At 42.1% G+C, this 22,917-nt stretch overlaps 1 protein-coding gene across 2 annotated transcripts in view; it reads right to left on the reverse strand.

The window, feature by feature from the left end:
• Positions 1-4,249: 4,249 nt before the first annotated feature.
• Positions 4,250-22,917, reverse strand: part of AMOT (angiomotin) — a 65,260-nt gene continuing 46,592 nt past the window's right edge. For both annotated transcript variants that reach the window (XM_074835335.1, XM_074835334.1), the window contains exons 8-13: positions 16,714-16,863; positions 14,753-14,943; positions 12,377-12,499; positions 11,476-11,708; positions 10,401-10,625; positions 4,250-9,377 (exon numbers count right to left, since the gene is read on the reverse strand). In XM_074835335.1, the coding sequence (XP_074691436.1) occupies positions 9,277-9,377; positions 10,401-10,625; positions 11,476-11,708; positions 12,377-12,499; positions 14,753-14,943; positions 16,714-16,863 (1,023 nt within the window). In that variant the 3' untranslated portion in view covers positions 4,250-9,276. The remainder of the gene's footprint in view (positions 9,378-10,400; positions 10,626-11,475; positions 11,709-12,376; positions 12,500-14,752; positions 14,944-16,713; positions 16,864-22,917) is intronic.

Raw genomic sequence — 22,917 nt, forward strand, 5'->3', positions numbered from 1 at the left:
ATGGCAGGCTGGGCTGCAGCATCTGTGTGGGTGATGGTACGGTCTGTTAGCAAGGGGCTGAAGCTGAGGCTCTCTGCTACTGCTAAGAGACTTGCTGAGGGTTATCAAATCCAGAAGGAACTCCCCCCTTCAAATGAAGGACTGGGACATCCCTTACTTCAGCATCCTGAAGTGTCACTTATCACTGAAAGACGCCTTTTACCTTCCTCGCTAGAGCATGGCAATACATTACTATCTAAATCCCCTTTTACTCTCTGCAGGTAGAGCGATAACAAACACATTAAGCAACAAACCTGGACAGAAAGGCTTTCTCCCAGCCTGTTCAAGACCAAAACATCAGCACCTTGGCCTGGCTATAGCTGGAGGACCTCAAGCAGAAAGCACCTTTCCTTGCCCACCTTGGGACGCATGCTGAAGCCACCTGAGGGTAAGTGGCCTAAGATGTGATCAGCACAGTTGGTAATGTGGGCAAAGTCCTCAAAAGCCTCAGCCACGCTGATCTGCGATTGCTGGTGCACTTACCCCAACTTTTAACCCTGTGCAGCCAAGTTATCCGTGATGCAGGTTTAGAAGAAATAAGATCTGCCCAGAGAGAAGGGCTGGAAGACTTAATTAGCTGCCTGCTGGCACTTAGCAATTACTGCTGTACGGTATGCCCCAATTATGGTACTATTAACTTTAGTTCTCTGGAAATTCAGTGATTAATAATACTAATAATTCTACTGACCTCAAAGTAATTGCAGAACATTAAAGGAGAAAACTGTTTCTAATTAAGCAATTCCCAATCCTTCTGTTTTCTCTTTTTCTAAGCCTCTGGTGCCCTCTCCGCTGTCCCAGCATGGCTCTTGCCTGGCTGGGGAGACAGGACATGCAGTGGAGCAGAAACTGCCTCAAGAAGTGACATTTCCAGAACTCTTCAGCATTTAAAAAGATAAAGCCTGTGCAAACCATAATCCTCTGCACTGTACATGACTTCTGATGGGAAGTTTCACTGTCTGATTAACCCTCCAGAAGGATACCTGGCAGCCTCCACTGGCCCTCAAATGCATTGGTGCAGGTTGGAAAGCAGCAGAGATGCTCAAACACCAGCTCCCTCACGCTTGCTCAGCATTGGGGTCTTCCCATCAACTTGGGATTTAATCACAGACCTGTATCAAAAGGGTAAATATTTCCCTCTAGGAAAGTTCTTGAGGATGATAAAAGGGCCCAGACTGCTCTCAGCTTTGTGTGGGGAAGGCAAAGGGATGAGAATGAGTTGAATGATAATGAAAATTTAGCCAGAGAAACCCCATCAACTGACCTACCACGTTTTCACAGGCTTTCCCAGAGCAGGACAGCTGAAGGGATGCATTCCCGGAGCACGCAGGATGCCAGACGCAGTGGTCGCACAGCCCTTGCCAGAGGTTGCCCTTTTGATGCTGGCTGGCTCCAAGAAGAAAATGCTCGTGGTTCCTTCTTCCTTCTGCTGCAGACAGCGCTGGGGCTGGGGTCTGGGCTGGAGCTGCTGGGCAGTGAGTAGAAATGCAGCTCAAGAGCTGCTGGGAGCCACACTGGGAGCTTTCGCAAGCAGAGAAATAGGCAGAAGTGTTCCTCTCCACAAACTGGGAACAGCCTGTCCCTGTGGGGTGGTCACAGAAAACCCAAGCCCTTTCAAACAAAGGAAACAAAAAAGCCGGCGGTGTTTGGAGGTGAAGAAAGGGCTAGGTCCCTTTGGGGTTGCTGCCATGTAGCATCACTGCCGGCTGGCAGGGCTCTGATTCAGCCCCCGGCAGCCCCAGTGCATGGCTTCTTCCCGACAACCTCCAAAAATGGGAATTTAACAAAAATTGATGCTAGCTCTCGTGATCTGAATGCTATGCCTTCCAAAATGAGAAACAAATGGAAGTAGTTCACCCCCAGTCTGCGCCAGGTGCTTGCAGTGATGCTGCATGAGGCCTGAAGCAGAGCAAAAAGCAGCCTAGGTGAGCCCTGTTAACACTTAAACCTAATGAGGAAAAAAGGCTGTGCTCTGCTAAGAGTCCTGCTCTGGGCACTGCAGCTCTGTGAGGATGAAGCCCAGGTCATTCTCAGTGCATGAATAGCCACAACAGCCCTGTCTCCACCTGCCCCTTCAGCAGGAGGCAAACCCCTGTCCTGTCCTCTTGTGCTTTGGCCTATCAGCGAGGGAAGAACAACCAAAACACCCCCAAAATACTGAAATAAAGAACTGAAATGCTGTAGGTGGGAGGGTCTCTTTCATATTGTTTTTTAGTTCTAAAATGCAGCAACAGAAAACAGAAGCGTAGAGAAATCATGAAGTTCCAAAACTGACCATTTATGTGTAAAAAATCAACTAGGGATGAAAAGAAAATTTCATCTCGTACAATGAGGTTCTCAAAATTACCAGTTTTCACATATTGTATGTATTTATATGTACGTGTGTGTGTGTGTATATATATGCATATATATATATGTAAGGGCCTTATATTAAAAAAGTCAGTACTCCTCTTGGCAAGGGATCAATGAAAATTTTTCTCTGAAGTTTACCTCCAAAATACAAAGTGAAGATTATCTCAGTCAAAGTGTTACTGTATGTACATGTCACTTTAAAGGCACCTTTGCAAGGCCAGTCTATTGCTCTTTCTTACAAAATTCAAAAAAATGTTCCAGAATATATAAAATGCTCGAATTTTGTTTGTCTTGGGGAGCTGGAAGGGGAGACAGAGAGCTGTCTCTAGAGAGGTCCTGCATTATTATGGAATTTTGCTTTTTTCATAGGTATATAAAAGCAATGATAGCAATGCTTTACAATAAATAAAATAATGCAACTGATAGTGCAACCCTTGGGACTGTGCTGTAGCCACAGTGAGCTGCGTTAGCTTCTGACTCCCTTCCAGCACCCCTGGGAGCCGCGGGACTGTCGGGGAAAAAACTGACTGGTACCGAAGTTGCGCTTAGTAAGGATTTGTAGCAGATGGGCTTTTTTGTTTAAAGGCTGAGCCAACTGAGAGGAAAAAAACCCAAAACCAAGACAACCTTTTAAACTTTTTCTCCCCTTTTAAGCTCCAAATCTTGGCACGCCACATAGCAGGAGATGGGACTGGAGATGTCTTTACCATGCACGTGTCCAACAGCCGCGCCCAGCAGCGCAGGGGCTGGTGCCGTGTCCAGCCAGCGGAAGGGGCAGCCCCCCATAGAGTGTTATGTCCAAGAGGGCCAGTCAACATGCTCCCCAGAAAGGCAAGAGGACATGAAAACCTGAGTCATCCCCGAGCGGGTTCTCGCTGCTCCCCACAGAGCCACGGTAGGGTCTTCAGCGCATGCTTCGCTCCAGCCTCCTCTCCTGAAGCTGCTGACCAGCCTGTCGTGCTACCAGGGGCGTTGTGAAACATCCAAAGACTCCCCTCACACCCGTTTGCAGATGGGCCACAGTTGTTTTGTTAAATAAGGCAGCTATTAGCAAGCCTCTGTAGCTGTTTTTTTTTGTCTGGCTGGGGTCTTTTTTGGTCTTTTTGTTTCTACTCTGGCATGCCAGAGAGATTTATAGAAACAACATCAAAAGGCCTGAAAGCGTAGGGGATGTATGTGCTAAACTGACCACTGGCCCCCGGATTCGTCAGGCTGGTATTTATTACAGCACTGGCAACCCACGGAGGCGAAAACTGTGTTAAGATCAAATTCAAAAGTCAACAGTGAAAATGCATCAAGGCTGACCACTTTCAGCCAGCTTCCCAGTAATCCCTGCTCCTTCCCTCCAACAGCACGATGAGAGGAACGATAAATTGGAGGCAACAAAACACACAAGAAATATATGAACAAAAAGCACATCGAGCCTATTGAAGACAGATGTAGAAAATACTCACATGCCTGCAGGTTGCTCACGTGCTGTTACCCTTTGACATCTGAAAAGCGGTCCAGCCATCAGAGGAGAGATGACTGGCCCTGTCACCACAGCTCAAAGTTACGGTAAGCAAGTGTTGTTAATCTGATTCTTAGAAAGGTGTGAAAGCGTGCAGAGTTGTGTGCAGCTGCAGGACCGGTCAGAGGAAAAAATAAAAAGTGATGCTGAAGGGAAGAGACTGGAGTGACAATTATTTTATCCTGCAAAATTTCCAATTAGGAGTTGAAAGAAAACTTAAAGGCCAAGCAGCAGCGAGGACTAGATAAGGTGAAGATTGGTTTTGTTTTATAATCAATAAGGTTTTCATACTAAGAAAATTTACTGCAAAACAAGCAAATCAGTGGAAAAAAACTGAAAACACAGGATCCATTCTTTAAAAACACACAAAATATTTTTATAGCTAACTACAAACATAACAATAGACATTTACAAGATCTCTTAGTGCATATTTACACTTACTCTTTTGTTTTTTCCTAGAATTAAAGCTGCCATAATCTTCAAAGGCTTTAGGGCTGTTTCAAAAGCTGAATTACAAAACAGCTCAGTCACAAATTACAAAATAAATTTGAGGGTTTAAACAAAGAGGAAAAAATTATCCACGATTCACTTCAATATAGATTTATATAGGAAAGATCATTCTCTTGACACATTTTCTAAGGTTGTGAAATGGCGAACTTTTAGTATTTTCATTTATGCTTCAGTATTTTGGATCCTAAAGAGAAGCAGCTAACCAGTCACTCATTTCTCACCTTTTAGACCACAGCTCTGCTGAAAGGGAAACTGCGTTGAAGTCATTTGCCCCCCAAAGCTCCTCCTCTACAAATGGAAGAGACATAAATGACAGGACAGGAGTCCCGAGCGCCGCCTCTTGGGCTGAACCTGCTCCACAGTCAAGGCAAAAGGGCAGCTCTTTCCCAGCTCTTCCCGGAGGCGAGGCTTGGAAGCTGCATTGCTCCAGACTGCTCCCCAGTTATTTCAGCATCTCCATTGCTGATCCTGAGAAAATCCCAAGCTGAACGCAAGCAAGTGTTCAAATACTTCAGAACTCGGACCAGCACAGGTTCTGCTCATTAGGAGGGTAGATGGTCACCTTCTTAAATCTCTATAGTTTAGCACAGCCCTAACAGTATAGTTGGACAGCACAGTGCAAACCAGATGGGTTTCAATGCTTCTGAAAGCCTAAGAGATGATGTTGTTGGAAGTCAGACTCTTAAAACCAACTTAGAATAAGATCTTTTTGAAAAGAAATGTATTTTCTTCATAAATACAGTACAATTACATTTTACAATGTCTTTTTACTTCCTAGACATAAAAATGCTAGCTTTTAAAAAAGAGTTCCTATACAAATACATGAAAAGAGACCCCCCTCCCCAAAGCCCCCTGCCCCTGGCATGGAGCAAAACCATCAGCCATGGCGTAAAGAAGCACAGTGAATCCTGGGCTAACCTATGCCAGCCCTCGCAGGGAGGGAGAGAAAGGCAAATCACCCCCGGGATTTTGTTTGCCCTCACTGCACAGGGTTTATATTGCCACCACGTCATAAGCAATGGAAAAAGCACATCGTCTGGCCATGGTTGTCGGGATTCACTGTACTGGTGTTGTGGCTCACGGGATGCAGTTGTTACACGTCTCACACGCTGCTGGTCATCGGTGTGGGCTCCTGGAACAGGAGGTGTCCTTGGAAATGGTTCTGGCCTAAAACTCTGCAAGTCCCCTCACTCAGGCAGCCTCAAAAATGAAGCAAAGCAAATGCCAGTTTTCAGCCTCTCACTCTACAAACTCGCCAACAGAGGCAGAGACCACACATAAAGAATTTCAGCCCCCTGACAGTACTTGCTGACCTCAGCCACCCTTTGCAGACTCCTGAGGAGCAACTCACAGATCCCCATGAGTCAGACCACAGACAGAAAATTGCTGCTCTAGACCCCCAAGAGCTGCCAGGTAGGAGCTATTTGAAGTTAATGATGACATCGGGCCAGATGGGAGCAAAAGCCTCTAGATCTCAGGCAGTTCCCTGAGCTGTCAAATCCCAGAGGAACTGCCCAAGGGAAGGACTTGTGAGTTTGGCCATTCTGTAAGCAGTGAAAGGAAAGAGAAAAAATAACTAAACTTGATTTTCTTGTTTTGTTCTACAAAGAAGAATATGTGGCTTTCTTTATAAAAGCTACAATTCTGCTCCTAATACCCGAGTTTAAGAAAAACTCTTAGTCTAAAATTTTGGTTTGCAAAGAAGGTCATTGCAATCATTGTGTTAAAATTCACTTTCTACTAGAAATAAGCTCTACAGAAGGAAAAGGAACTAGGTGTGCAGTTTGTCTCCTTAAAGCAGTTTCTGTTTAAAAACAAAATAAAAATCTGTACAGAGAGACTGAAGACTATAGTACACATCTTCTTCAAAGCAAGCAGCTCTTTTACATTCACATCAGGATGGTGCTGAGGAAGCTCGAGGGAAAGAATACATTCCTGATGGCTCCTAGTATGTCAGCACAGGAAAATGACCTCAGACTTCCACGTCAAAAGTTTCGGGGGTTTTGTTTTTGCAAGAAATCAAAACTACAAAATAGGGCAAGGAACCTGACCTAAACAATGTAAAGCTGCACCGTCTTCTTCCAGATTTACTTCCATGGGCATAGTACTGCTAAGGCTCCTGCAATCCTGATGGTTTGGACTGTCAGCGACTGCCTGGCTTCCATTTTTGGAGGAGATACTTGCTGCCCAAAATCTGTATTTTATTCACAGAAAGCTGTTATGTCTTTTTTTCGTTGTAAAAACAGATTACAGTGGCATTCAGTTTGAAAACAATGAGCTGCAGGGAGGATAAACAAATTATTTTTACCTAGTCCAGCTGAACAGCCAATATTGATTGGGGAAAATCAGTTTTCTAAAACAGATTTTACCTGTAAAGGATCTAAATTTTCCTAGACTTTTTAGAATTAATGTGAATCAAGCAAGCTGGAACTGTTTATCTAGAGCCTTACAGTTGCAAAACTTCTTTCTGACTGCTGAGAAGTACTTGTAAAGATGAAATATAATTTTTCCTGACTTTAAAAGAACAGAAAAGCACTCAAACATCTCTCTCCCTCTCTCACATGGACACTCAATGGCATTTATCTCCCTTATTGTTCATTCTAAACCCAAACCACAAAATACAATATAGAAAATTATGCTGAAATGGCAGAAAGATGGACACCTTGAGCTAATGAGAAAAGCTTCTGCATTTCCAACAACTGTGAAGGAGGAAGAGAAATCACTTCAAATCATCCAGAGTGGGCATTACTTCATATAATGGGATGGAATTAAGCCAAGAGAAATAAATGTAAGACATTCTCAGGGATGAGAACGAAGAGGCTGTGAACAGTTTGTCTAGAAAAGGGTGAGGAACTAATTCAGACAGATTATTAGAATACACGTAGGGAAGTTCTACCTCACTGTCCAGAAAGACATTGTCCCATATGGCAGAGACAGTCAAAGCCTTAAAGTGCAGCTCTGAAGTGTCTTTAAGTAGTGGTGATGGAAGGGAGTTTGTGCTGCCTGTTAGAGCAGTCACTGGTAAAGCCAGGCTATTTAGACTTAGTTCTTATCTTATGCATTCTGCCATCTCTAACTTCCGTGGGTCTAGGAATATAGCCTGTAGAACACGAACAAGCAGCAATTTGCTAGAAGTGATGGGAAGTGTTTTCCTTGTTTTTTAAGTGATTATCACTAGAAAACAAACAGAATCCAACTCACAGCTGATCTTTAGGCAATGCTAAGTCACCCATGCAGCAGACAAAAGGTACCTCCAAACCATCCATTGTGAAATTTATGTTCTATCTGTTGATCTGGTAAGGCCATTTCAGTTGGACACCATATCAGTAGTGTCAACTACGTAGGAATTGAGGACATTCACTAACTGTTCGATGATTAATTGCCAATTTTCCTTATTTCTAGGGTGAAATGATCTGAAATGAAATCTGGCTACTCTAATGCTGCACAGAAAGCTGAGACTAGCCAGGTTCCCAATGCGTGACCACTGGCTAATTAAATATTTTAACATTCAAGTAAAAAAAAAAAAGTAGTTTTTAACAGAAATTAATCTTGAAGTGTTTTAATAAAATGCAAAGACAGTAATAAAAAATACTCATTTACTTCTACTGGTCTTAATATCTCCTTATAGCAGCTGCAACCAACTCATTGCTGCATCTGTGCTAGTTCCCAAAAATCTGAAAGTGAACCTGATGACTTAAATGTGTAACTTTCTTCTGTAATGCCTTTGGAACTTTCTTTAAGCTGATCTTTCCAGTTAGATGAAGAGAAAGAATATTTTGGAAGAAGAGAATTTACCATCTGAAACTTTACACAGAGCTTCTCTTTAAAGCCCTACCTCTGACGCTTTGCTATATGAAAAAGAATCTAGTATCTCCAAGAAGGAGGGACATACAAAGTAGAAGGGCATTTGAGATACAGAAAAATCTGCTACGGAGAAAGATCTCCACAGATGCAGTAGATTAAGTTGCTAACACTGAAAAGCAACAGGGCTTGCCACTTGCACTATGGTAAATTTGGAGTAGTTCCACTAAAGCCAATGAATTACAATGGCAGAAATCTGATCTAACACATCAGGACCGAGCCAGTAAACTCTTTTTTTAATTTACGTAAAACATGAACGCAATATATTATTTACTATCCACTGTATAAATTATTGAAAAAGTACTTAAGTATAAAAGCGTGGCAAATTTTTCAATGAAACTAAAAATGTGAAATGCAACATTAATCACCGGAGTATTTTTTTTTTAATAAAGAAGTAACACAATTTGGGAAGAAAAAAAAAAATGTATGCTACTACACTGAAAATGGAAATCTTTCCAGCCTATGAATGTGAAATACCTATTCTGGGTTCTTACACTGAGTGTAAAGAGAAAGTGTAAAGAGAGATCTCCCTTGATCACAGCTCAAATTTATAAAAGTTTCTCAGAACACCTGTATTCTAAAACCATTAAGTGATGCTCACAACTAACTCCCTGGTTCTGATCATTTAAGGCCCTTATGCTCACCTTACTGTGTTCAAGCTAGACATTTAACCAACAGCTGTGAGAGTAGGTACTTCTGTTTAAGAGACTTAAAAAATACTGAAATGAAATATCAGATGTAGTGCACCTAAGTTCTTGTTTTTCCTCCAGATATTACCAGATCCAGTATTTAAAAAATAAAAGGGAAAACCTTCAAAGAACAATTGTTATGGGTTTTTTATAATTTAGAACAAATTATAAATTAACCTGTCCATACTTTTGAGACATAATATACAAGAGCAAACAGCTGAGTGTTCTTTTATTACTCAAGTACTACAATTTTTTCCCAATAAAAATGTCTTTTAAAAATTCCTTGCTACTGTATCCCAGCTCAGATCCTGGAGCCTTTCAGATGAGGTATTCTACCATCTCTCCATCTGGGAGGTCCTGCCCCATGGTCTGAACAGGGGCTTTTCTTTCAAGAGTGCTGGAGTGGAAGAGTGGCCCATCTACGTGATGAGGAAAAACAAGAGACAGACAATCAAAGCTGTAACTTCAGTGAGGTTAGAAAAATGATGTTAACATTTTAAAAGTCATCTTCTATCACTGGCCAAAAGACAGCTAACAACTCCTTATTTAATTTTAAAAAATTAAATTCTTCATGTATGTAGATATTTTATCAAATTCCCTTTGGGTTTCTCCCACTGATACATGACAGCATATAAAACTGGAGTGACTGCATTTAAACCAATGCAGTCAGTGTAGACTTTCACCACAAAACCTGTTCCCCTGTCTCCCTTGATACCCATTAAATAGCACAGCACGGCAAGAAGCACACCAGCCAAATTCACTCTTCCATAAAGAACAACATAATTGTAATGTGTGTGTAAGTAGAAGAGGCAAGGTTGTGTAATCTGCATTGATTTGGCAGAGTGGGCTGGAAAATGAGCAGCTCTTGCCAGCTCGGAGCTCTGTGGGAAGCAAATTCAGCTTCTGTGACAGTCACTGTCAACTGGATCTACTCGTGCCAACACTGAAATCGGTCCTGCGACTGGGACAGTATAATAACAAGACAGCTTTATCATGATAGTTACCTTTCCTTCTTCCTCCCCCTTATCTGAGTCCACTTTGCTTTGAATACCCTCTAAAATGCAATGGCCAGTTTCTACAGCCCATTTTCATACACTGTTTAAACCCCGCATGCTACTTGCAATTTACTTCAGAGTAGACACTGACTCAGAGACTATCCTGGGATTTGCATATACCTTCCCCAATTCTTAAATCTCACTATACCTCTCTATGCAGTGTGGCCATGCTTATGCTATCACTCCTAAGGCTTTTTTTTTTCCTTCAGAGCATTTGAGACCTCTCAGAACATTGTCAAGCTTGCCTCTGAAACCCATCTGTCCTCACAAAAACTAAACCCAGTTTTCCTGAATGGAAAAAAGAATGGCAGGGCCTGTCCCACAGAGCAGAACTGATGGCAGGTCAGTGGCAGGGGCCCCTCTGGGGGAGCAGCTGAGCTTTGTTACCTGTTTTGTCTGCACTGTAGGCCAGGTTGGTACTGGGGAGTCGTCCTGGCGTGGGAGCTGCAGTGGAAGGTGCAGCTTTGCTCTGTTCATTCCCCCGGTCAGTCTGGGTGCTGCAGTCTCTGCTGCCTGTTTTCGAGTGGGCTGACAGCAACGGTGTGGAAGGAAGGACAGGAGAGGGGGTGGAGGGAATGGATTCAGAGCGATATTCTGTTCCCAGCAGAACACCTTTGTGGAAAAAGGGAAGGAAATTTTACAATCTCAGAAAACTAACTGGTATCAGTTCTGTACCCCTCTGTGGTACTTGCTCTAGGACCTGAAAAGTGCTCTGTGCTACAGCAGACAGCACTAATTTACCTTTCTATAGCACCTTTCACCACTGGGTGCTGAAGTACCTGAAGAATAGCAATATCCTCGTGTTGCTGCATGCAGAGATACACAAGTGGGCACTGACACCTTAATTGTCCCTAAGCAGTGGCCCTGCAGGGTAAATCTGCACACTATGAAATCGGCTGCAACAGATTCTCATTTACATTTCAGGGTCCTTTAGTCTCATAGGGAGGGCCTTTGGGACTAACCTCCCCCCAGGAAAAAAAAGAAATCATCTAAGATTTGCTTTGTTACAACTCATTTTCTCTGAACAATGGTGTTGAGCCATTCCAGACAGGAGTCATGTTAGTGCAGGCACAACACTACGGGATAGAAATCCTGATTTGTATCTCTGCTCCTATTCAAGGAGACTTTACACCTTCAGACAGCTGTAACAACCCAGCTGCAAGCAAGCGTTTGTGATCTCTGAAAATTGTATCTCAAATATCCCTAAAGTCAGGTACCAACTTGGGAATAAAGGCTTACATATTTTAATGACAGAGCCTGGACATCAGAAGTCACTATTTCCCAGAAGTGACTAAAACAAGCAGTTGTTCCAAATGTGGCCCATCTTGCTTGCAGTCAAGCTTTACTGCATGCTAGGCCAGCTGATCTGTCTGTCCAACACACCTTCTTCCTTCTGCTGCTCCTGCCTCCCCTCTGAGCAGTGACTCGCATACCTGAATTGTCACTGTTATTTAAAAATTACCTAGGCTGCCTTTCCAGCTCTTGTCCTCCCTCTTCTCCTCCAGGATGGGCGTGCTGCTCAGTGTTGATGAGTGGGACAGCAAGCCCGAGCCAGCATTCGAAATGGACATCAGCGACTTGGCAGGTCTCATTGAGGAGAGCTGGTCTGTCTTACCGGGCTCCTTCCGGGAGCGCTGCTGCAGGACTTTGATCATGGCATCCTTCTCAATGATCTGAGCATGCAGAGTCTTAATCCTTTTTGAGAAGTACAAAGAAGAACAACATACTTGTACTCCTGTCTCCTTGCACTGAGGCCTCAGTGCCCCCATGGCTGTGACTACGACTCCCTTAGGCATTTGGGGACGCAGAAAGAGGATGCCTGTGACCTTACTGCCCTGAATACTGGCTGCTCCCTGGCCAACCAGAGCAGATCATGCATGAAACTTCCTGTATACACTCACAAGAGAACGGCATTGAGTTACCCACCCACCTCTGGCTACTGGAAGCTGCTCTAAACAGCCATGGAAGGGGCTTTGAGACAAAGCTGAGAGGTATGGCCAGGACATGAGACTGACAGAAAGAAGAGGATTAACACACTTTGGGGAGTCTGCACTGGACCTAACCCATGGGAATACAGTTCTGTGAGACTCTTAAGAGGTGGCTGGAGCCTGGGGTCTGATGAAGATGCCCTGAAGAGAGAAGATGCAAAAAATCTAAAACTAGACTTTTTTGCATTAGCCCTCAGTATCAAGACAGGTTTTGGATTGCTATGTAGATACTCCCTTGGCCAAATGAGCGTCTGGCATCCTACATTGTTGCTATTGCTGAAGACACAAGAATTTCTGGTTCTGAGGCGTCTACCCAGACAATTAATTTAAAATCCCTGTCCTAAAGAAGCCAGATAGGACCAAACTGCATTTTACCTTCCCTCCATGTCAAGACACCTCCTGTTGGCAAGCAGGATCTCCTCCTCCTCCTTCTGAATGCGAGCTTCCAGCGAGGTGTCATAGCTAGGGTTAGGCGAGTGGCTGATCACTGTCGTGTCCCTAAGAACAAGCAGTAGAGCAGATGAAGGACCAGCTAAGGTTGCTGCTTTCCTCCTAGCAGCACAAAATTATTGCTCAAAAGTAACAAACAAGAATATCCACTTTTTTTTTAGTTTAGGCTGGCTCAGTGTCTTCCAAAAATCCAACTTCTAGTCCTATTGAAAGAAGGATTACAAAAAGACACAAGTCACTACAACAATAGTCAATCTACTGTCCATCTTGGGCCAGCCTGTAACTGGTTCACTCTCTGTACTATTGTAAACTGATCAATGAGGCAAATCCAAGGATATGGGGAGGAGGGATGGTATAGAACAATAGGCACTTCTCTTCAATTGAAACAGCACAAACTTTGCTTCACATATAAAGCTGTTTCCCTTCCCCTTCAAAGAGGATCTGAATATGAAAGGGAACTAGGCATGGAAGTTTCTTAAGCAATCCTAAGCAGATTGGTCCAAAAAATTTGGAGTGGGCTGAAAGCAGTTTCAGACTGATACCATATAGTGCCTGATGTTAACACCGTGATAGTTGTTCAGTCCAGTAACCAAAACATAATGCATATTTCATTCTACTTGCTGCTGTTCCGTCAGAACGAAGTCACTGTGCTATGCGCTGTATCACTGTATGACTCATAACATTAAGAGCATGTTACTGACACAGCTATGCATTAACATAATTAGAAGAAAACAAACACAAAATAAAATTTGGAGTTACCAAGAGTTCCAATTAATTGTAATAAGAAATCTGTTCTCTCAAACCCAGGAGGTCTAATAACTGTCTGGTAAAAGTACCTTTAACTGTGCAAAGTTCAGATCAGAGACGGCAAAGCACCAATGTGAAGGACATAAGAAGGTCATTCATCAAAGAAACCTAACATGATCCAGATTCCTGCCTGTACTGTAAAGCATCCTTCCTGCAACCTCAACTTCCTAAGGTGTGCTATTTTCCACTATCAAATAAAAGGGGAAGAAATTTGTGCACAGTGTAGATGAGGTTGCCACTGAAATTAGAATCCTCCACCGCCTATATTGTTGAAAGAGATACTATAGGTGTCAACTGCATATAAACTTGCAGAAGCATTGACATTAACGGAATACTCTCTTTTAGGGGAGAAGCAGCTAGAAGGAAACAGAAAAAAAGAGGTTGGCTCTTTCCCGACTGGAAGGCATTCTTGTTCATTTAACAAAACCTGAACAGGACTAACACATCCCCTCTCATTCCACGATAAACAGTACAGCAGAGCTCTACTTATCAGCACACACTGGAAATATAACATGGCCTCTAAGGACAAGCAGTAGCAAGAGCCTTTAGAGAATCTCTGGGGAGGTGGAAAACAGTGCACAAGAAGCATCAATACCCGAAAATAACAGCCTGCTTCTGGAGCAAGATAAGATAAGTCTTTAAACGCTAACACAGCAGATCTGCAACTTTATGCCTGTAATTCTAGTATGATCTTATGAGCTAGGAAGGCAGTTGTGATAACATCCCTATTTGAATCTGGTTCATGAAACAATCTAAAATAAAATCTGCTGTCAAGAACCAGAAACTAGTGAGCAATGGAAATATATGTAACCAATACCTAATGCTAAAGAGTTGCACTCCAGTAACAGGCTCTTGTTTACCAACTAGCTGAAGTACTTGGGCCTAGTTACAGCCATAATAAGTGTTTCTGTACAGTTGTCTTGGATTGTGAGCTTGCTACCAAATTTCTGACACCCTTCCCACCCCCACAAGCAGTGTTCTCCATACACAGCAGAATATTTTGAGCAGAATTTCCTAGTAGATGTTTCTGGTTAGTAACCATGTTGAGGACAATACCACAAAGTAATTTGCAAAAACATTCTGGAGAACAAGTAAGCCATTCAGGGTGAATGATGTGAATCACCAAGCTTACCCCATCTCACATGACTTCAGCAAGGACTGATTCCTGTTTAAAAAAATAAAAAACCAAAACCCTTCTCTCATACCTACTTTTGAATCAACAGCTTCTAGGAATGGCTCAGAACAATTCTAGTCTGGAAAATGGCTCCTGCATGTGGAGGAATCTTCCCCTGGAAAAAGGTTTCTAATTGTTGGCAATTGCACAGCTCCCAGGAAAAGCAGCCAAGCTCCACTTGCATGCAGAAGTCTGAGAAGCCATTCAGACCACATGGTGAGGTATCATGGGAGGGTGGTATGACAACATTCCTTGGTGGGAAATATGACATTCAACTGGAAAAACAAAATAATCCCTGTACTATGAAAAGTCTCATTTACCTCTGAGCAGCCACAGTTGCAGCTGCATCCAAAGCAAACTGCCTCATCACACTCTCCTCCAGATATTTCTGTTCCCACTTGGTCATGTCAGCTTCCAGAGCAAGAATCCTTTCTTCCTTCTCTCGGAGGAGTTCCATAAGCGCTGTGGCGTTGTACTCTGAGACATTGGCAGCCTGAGATGTACCCTGACGCTGATTTTCAAAGAAAAAAATAAAAGAAGTCATCTCAGGATGCATCTCTAAGACTCAGGATTGGTTGGTCCAGAGCACCACTGGCTTGATGCAAGAACCCCCTCAGAGTGAAATGTGGTGGCCTGTGCCATGCTGGTCAAACTAGGTGGTGGTAATGGTCTCCTTTAGAGCTTAATCATCTGCAGGGGCAGTTCAGCCTCACTGTCAAAACCAGGAAGCAAGCTCATATAATGCAAGAAAGGCTTCTTCTATTTTCCAAATGTTGAAGCTTAGAAGTTATAAAACATCAAGCACTGCTCCCAAGAAAGACAGCTTAACTCACAGCACCCATGCTAGAGCGCTTCCTGATGCCATTCCAGAGCTGGTCAATACTACCAAGCAAATATCTGAGATGGAAAATACTCCTCCTAAGGCCTTTTTCCATGTGCAAAGCCCCACATGTACATCCGAGAACTAGATCATCTGATTCAGGTCTGATGTCTACAGCCCATCCATAATGCCTAAAGTAACAGAGACTTACTTTCAACATTGTTCCAGCAAAACACTAACTAGTATAAAAGAGTTATCACACCTTTAAAAAAATACATCCAAAATATTTTTAAAGGATTTGGTTATTAAATCATTGTATACCTGTGGATTAAGTAGCGGGGGATTAAAAATAATTCAGTTCTAAAACAAGCTCTGGAAGACAGGCAGTGTTCACTTTCAAAACAAGAAAGAGTGGAGATTTGTTGAGCTAACAGTTCAAGAGATAAGACGCAGAGTTTTATATGGAAGTTTCATCAGGGATTGGCAGGATACTTGACTTAAAAAAAAAATGTTTAAAAGAAAAAAAATTGGGCAGACAAGCTATTTTATGTTAAGCTCAGAATTCTTAACCATGACAAGAAAGCTATTTTTTTGTGTTGACTCAGGCTCAATGTCAAAAATTGTGGGATTCAGAGTACCTAACCTTCCAAAGGTAACATGGAAAAGTTTATCAAATTACTGTAACTCCTACTAAAACCAATACAAAAATACAAGATTTAAATATCCGTTCCTATGTAGAAATGGAAGTTGGGAGATAAACATAACCTGAAACTAAATGTGATTTAGAACACAGACTGCATCCAATCTCCAGTAAAATTTACAAACGGTTCACCTATGTTTGACACAGGTTGAAATAAAACTAAAACTTCGCATCCGATTCACAGCATCACTGCACAATCTACTTCGCATTCATTCTTTTCACTGAAAAAGACTCACGTTACAATAGTAAGAATATATTCTATGTGAAGCTCCCATTGTTTCCATCAACTGCATTTACAGAATTGGTTTTGCTGTTTTGGTTTTGTTTGGTTTTTTTTAAATGCAAAAGCTTTTTGAAGAGCCTCTTTTCAGGCCAGTCGTTAATGAATTTTATATAACATCTCAAACTGTGAAGAATATTTTGTAAATAATTTGAAGGTAACTATAACCAGGTTACTTAAAGATAGAACACCACCTAGCTATATGGTTATGTCTGAATCTTGTCACATGACGGATCCCCTATTGCTCTCTCATCTAAACTTTTTGGTTGGAATGGAAGAATTAAATCAAGTAAAAACAATACAGTGGCCAGCAAATCCATAATTCTAGCTACCAAAAGAAAAATTTGTTTATTTTACAAGGTGGAAAAAACCACCGCCCTTCTTTTATGTGTGGTGTAGGGTACACTATACCCTACACCACACATACAAGAAACCTAGAATGTACAAGAAGCCTGGTATGGCACAGGGAAACAGCGGGTACCTGCTGCATCCGGAGAGATTCCAGCTCTCTCTCCAGCCGGGTCCGCAGCCTGTGTTCCAGCTGTTCCCGTTTCTCACACGCTGCCTGCAGCTGAACCAAGGCCTGCTGCATCTTCTCCACCTTCTCAACATAGACCTGCTTCTTTTTTAGCTGAAACAAGGAAGAAAATGCAACATAAATTAAATAGTGAGAACAAGTGAGTGAACTTCTGGCTTTGTACATATTGCAGAGCACAGAAACAACAGCCAGGAAGAACATGTCCAGATGACTGCTGGCAGTGTGCCTCCGACTCCTACCCTGCACTCGACACTCAAGACGTTACAGGTCTTTCCCATCTCTGCCTTCCTGCTAGGTATATTTGTTCTTTTTGTCCTCAGCGACCCCATGGTAATGATGGGGAAACTGAGGTAATTATCTGTTGCAAATGATTGAGAGCAGCAATGGGCTAGAAAGGGCATCTGGGTTCATAATAGCAAGTATTTAAGTGATTTGACACATGTTACCAAGGTAACTGTAGCAAATACAGCATTTAGAGCTGGTCCACAAGTTGGGAACGCTTTTCAGTGCAATATTGAAAATTGCTGGCAGTGGTTTTATGAGGTTTAAGCAGAAACTGAATCAAAACTTGCAGGCTCCTATTCCAGTTCCATAACAATAAAATAATGAATAGGATCAAAGCATACACTAGACATGGCCTGTGCTCTCTCCATGCTGCAGACAGGTTTATTCTAGCAGTCTTCTTGGCCCAGTGTGACCTGAGAGGTCCTGCTCCGTTCCTTGCCCCTGCCCTTCCATCCTCCTCCATCGTTCATCCTGCAAACCAGGCTGCTATCCTCTCTCATGATAAGCAATGAAAACTACCATGCCGAGACCCCCAATAACTGTCTTAGCAAGGTTAATCCACAGTTCAGCACAATAAAACCAAACTAAAATATGAATGGAAAAAAAAGAATACAACATACCCAGGGCCCAGCTCTATTCTAATATATAGAATACTGCACACCTATGGACATAATTTTCTGTTAAGGAAAAGACTAACAATCACTATTAGCTGGCCTTCTGCAGCAAATCTGGGGCACTGCTTTTTTAGCTATGATTGTCATAAACCCTGAAACACAAAAATAGCAGGAAGAAAGCAACTTTCCCCAACAGTCAGAGCCAAAGTCTAGAGAAGCATCACAATGCAAAACACAGACTCCCTTATGTGAGTTCAAAGAGCTACTCTACAGCTTCATGGAAGAAAAGTCCACTGAGGGATATTAAAGACAAAAGACACCACTTTTGGCTCAGGAAGTCCTTCTTGGAAGTGGAAAGTATTCTGGGAAAGTATCGCTGTTTGTTGGCCCCATTCTGATAGTGTTCCCTAGGAATCTGCTGCAAGTTTCGGTGGAGACAGGATACTGGGCTTGCTGGGCTTTGATCTGAACAACATGAGCCGTTCCTACATTGCACCTTCCTTTTGAAAAGGAATGATTGTGTATTTCTTCAAAATTTTCCCTTTTCACACTCCTGTTCCTTGAGGCAATCAAGAGACTGCAATATGAATAGGAGAGAGAGAAAAATCTCCAAACACTATTAATCCCAGACATGGTATCCTTTTCTTCTCTTCATAAAGTCAGCAGGCATCTAATCTCACAGCATGAATGTTGCTGCCCTAGAAGATTTTCCCCAAACAAGTATTTTATAATAAAAGTTACAATAAACAGTGAGTAATCCAGCTAAAGGCCTTCCCACAAGTGCATGTACAGTAGAAAGGTATTTTTATCCTTTGATTGCTCAAGATTTCAAGCTTGTTTGTAATGGGAGGGACAAGAACATTTTAATGCAACTTAATATTCCACTGCTGCTCTGCAGAAAATCAATAAAAATGTTATACTAAATAGATATTTCCATTGTAGATCATAGTGCTTAATAACACTGATTTAAGCTTTCTTAGACTCCAATAACGTGTAGATTAATGCACTAGTTCTACATTTAGATTAACAGCAGTTGAATGTAGTTCTGTAACTAGCCAGAAATTATAAACTATGAGTCAGCAGCAGAACCTAGAAATGGAGAGCACCCTGGATCTTGATTTTACATATGAGCTTACTGACCTGGAGAAGAGTAAGGAACAACCTAATAAACTCGCTAGCAATGAAATATCATGCACTGAGCTGAATAATAATCTCTTGAAAATCTGCTCTCCTCACCAACTCTTCTGTATAAAAAATTAAGGAAGGAAGGATGGACATTTGGTCTCTTATTACCTACCACAAAGCATTTAAATATCTGAAAAGTTTTTAACACACAGGTAAAATTCTCCTTGCAAAAGTAGCTGCTGACAACATTTTACTAGTTTCATAATTAATAAACCTGAGTAAGTGTGGATTAACATTTTGGCCTGCATTCAAAGAATACCAAAAGCCCAGCCAAAAAAGAATTAGGACACAGAAATTCCACTGAAACGTTCACTTTGAAAGTGCTCCCATCAGCCAAACCTGCAGGTGAAACATTGCAACACAAGCAATTGCCCAACTTACGAGCACTGCCTGCACACGCCTAACTCATGCACCAGGCCTAAAGTACAGGCACAGCTTGTTCAGTGGCTTTTCATAAAGACAACTTTTTTGCCCCCCTTCACAAAATACACTTCATCTTCTAGCATCAGGAAGAATTAGGAATGTTAGAAAATCTGGGGTTTGTGTGTGTAAGTTTTTTAATGGCTTAAATCCAGAATTAATTCAGGAATCCCTCAAATAATTTTCAGTTTTTTGGAACACAGATGTTCAATAAGATTTAAAGGCATGTATGTGCTTCAGACAACTCAGCTTTCCTAATGTGCCTTTTGACACAATTATCCTTTCTATATGAGATTGTTTCATTTCATGCACTCACTGCACTCAAGTCAACTCACTGCATATTCTAGCAGAATCATTCATTTCCAGCTCTGCCATCTCTGCTACTGCAAGTATTTGTGAAGAACAATTTACCTTTCTGTGAACCAGGATTCTCCAGGAGTGGTAGCAGTGAAATCTAATTTTTATTAATTTTTTAAAAAAATCTTTCTAACTCGATCCATCCTCTCAGTCTAAAGAGGATCAGGAGTAATTCTTCCAAGCACAGAGGGATTTCATTACCATAAACTGAGAGTATGATCGCAGACAGGAATTGGAAACAGTTTCCTGAGTATTGCCAGGGTGCTGCAGACATAAGTGGCAGCATGTTGAGGCTTGTTCTTGGTCATTTGCCATGGATTTCCCATCCTCTCTCTTCCAGCAAAGCACCAAAACTGGCTGCTCAGTGCCAAGGGCCATAGTAACATCTACCATGGGGGAGATGGCATCAAAGGACGCTGGAATTCTCTCCTCTGCAACAGGCCTTGCAGTGAACACGTGCTCTAGATAAGAGTTCATTCCTGAAGCTTTACAAGGATGCAGTCACACCCTTTGGTATATAATCTTAAATAAATTTGACAAGATAGTAATTTTCCTTTTGATGGCACTGCATTTAACTAAGAAGCAAGCTCATGCTCACATAATGTATTATAACTGTTTTGCCTTGAAGGGTGCTCTGAAAATGTAGAGCATTTTACTCATAATAATATCTTTATTATAACACCTCTTTAAGACGGTAAGATCTCAAATAACCTCAGTTCACGTCTGGAAGCACAGCAGAGCACTTCAGCATGACTGTATCCCTTCCCAGCATTTCCTACAGCACATGGCACAACTTTAATCATGTGCCTATCTTCTCCAGGTCAATCCCTGACTGCTTTGGAACATGTCCTACCCAAGTATCAAATTTCAGGCTTTATCAACAAGATTTTCTAATGAAACCATTGTAAATAAGAGCAGTCACTCTTCAGTTCACATCCACTATGATGTTTACGTAAATCCTGCAACAGGGCTGAGGACAAGAAAAACAAAGAAGGCAAGGACTGGCTTGGGACTCTGCAGAAATCTAGAACACAAAAGTGCAAACTGATGCAGGGAATACCCCTGAAAGTTTCCCTGGCCTCCCAATCAAGTACTTCTGTCTTCATTTTATTTCCTCTATCCCTTGTCAAGACTGTTTTCTGCAGTTGAGAGCCAGCTGGGAGAAGCGGATACGCTTGGGATTCAGAGGCTTCATTGCTCACAAGAGTCTGGCTGACCTCAAGAGCAATCTGTTTCCAAGTTAGTCAGAAAGATTTGCTGCCTGAAAATGTCTGCACACCGATATCCCTGAACTGCAGGGCTTCCAGCAATGGAAAATGAATCAACCACTCTAAACATACAGGGATGAAATGATTAAACAAATTCATTAAACCTAGAAAACTGAAACTAGTCCACAGAATCTTTTTGCAGGAGAAAAGACTTCATAAGACAATGCAGTGCCCGGCAGCAGGCAACCTGCACACCTCTCTGCTACAGAGAGCATTCGCATGGTCTGCAATCAATGGCCAAGGACAAAGCATTCCTGTCAGAAATAGGGATATTTGATTATTACTACAACTGCCCAGCAGAAAAGGGATTAACATTCTAAAAGCTGAACGAATCCTGTTCCCTCACTTGATTTAGTCTTTGACTAAATCCATGCAATCTCTTTCAGGGATGCCAGGTCCTTGCAGAAGAAAGGCTCTGAAGAGGGCAGGGCGGTTTCATGCACACAGCACAGGGAGCAGGGGCATACAGGAATGAGGAAGTTTCACTGTCAAGTCACTATAAGCAAGGGAGGTAGAGGCTTTAACATCCTCCAAACTGGAGCTGCCTCTGCAGGACAAATGCAGTTCTGGACATAACAGGTGAGGGGGAAGAAATGATCTTCTTTTGTAAAGAGATTCATCGCTTCCAGATGCGTTACTCAGCAAGAGTTTTTCTGGGGAAGAAGAGAAGACTTCCTGCATAGCTAGCAATGATTCAGAAACTCTCCCAAGGCATTTTGACAAACCCAGCCATTACCCTCTTCATCTTGGACAGCTCCTATTTCAGCAAATTGGTAACACTCGTCAGCATCTGCTTGTCTCCCACCCACTATTTCTGATGTCTTCAAAGTCCTTTGTTTAATATATTCAGGGTGTTTTCATTACATTCTGGTTTTATCCTAAAGCTGAATCTATTCAGATGCAGCTGAAAATGTGTTTCCCCACAAGAATTTGCCTGCTATGGCAGAAATGTAGTTTAAAAAAAAGACAGCAAGCACGTTTAAACCACCTCTCCGTCTTGCTGTTGGAATATATTCCTCTAGGATGCCTTTGAACCCTCAGTTTGTTTGAATTCAGGCCCAATAAGGCGCCACTGGCCTCAGCAAGAACTCATGCTAAAGCAATTTGGTAACATTATCCTCTTGCTAGGGAATAGTGTTTGTTGCATGGGAATGTCATAATGTCGTCTCTCCGTTTGTTTGTGTAAAATAAGTTATAACTCTCAAAGCCACCTCTGGAAAATTACTAATAGGCAGAATATGAGAGGTAGCGACACGGCAATAAAAAGCCAGTTCTGTGTTGCGACAAGAATGCAGGTCATTAAAGACACATGCACACACTAGTTACAGAGAAGAGAGGGATTTTTCTCTCCTCTCCATCCATGAATGATAAGCCATCCAAAAAGTGTACTCTTTAAAAGTAACTCTGTCCTGAAAGGAGTAGTTATGCAGCTCTGAGAGTCTAACAATTTAAGTGAGACAAAGCTGTGGAGACTAGGAATATCTTTTTATAGACCCAGAGAAGTGACTGGAAAAAACAGACAAGCCTTCAACCACACAAACTCTCCTTTGGGTCTCTTCCCTACAAGCCAGAGCTCTGTTCTGAAAGTGTCTCAGACACAGCATATAAAGTACAATAGATGTCATTTGGAAATGAACGTTTCCACATTTCCCCACAGACAGAACCCTCAGTGTTATCAGAAATAGTGCACTATTTCTCTCCACAATAGCTGAATAGGAAATGAATATAGTATCTTAGCTCTGATATCTGGTTTATGTTGAATTCTGATGGCTGAAAGATCTTACAGCTTCTAAATACAAGCCACTTTCAGAAAAGATATTTCATTCAAACTTATTCCTTTCCCCCAGCCCCAAATTTGCACCCATTAGCGAGGATGTCTGGCTTCTCCCTCCATTGCAAGGTGTGTGCATGAGGATGGCAAAGAGTAGATATTTATATCTTCTTAGTGGTAGTCACTATTTTTCAAAGCTGTCTCCTTAAGGCACTCATTAAAACAGAGGCTTGTAAAGTGGTGGAGC

This window comes from Strix aluco, chromosome 10 (genome assembly GCF_031877795.1).
Source record: "Strix aluco isolate bStrAlu1 chromosome 10, bStrAlu1.hap1, whole genome shotgun sequence".
NCBI lineage: Eukaryota > Metazoa > Chordata > Aves > Strigiformes > Strigidae > Strix > Strix aluco.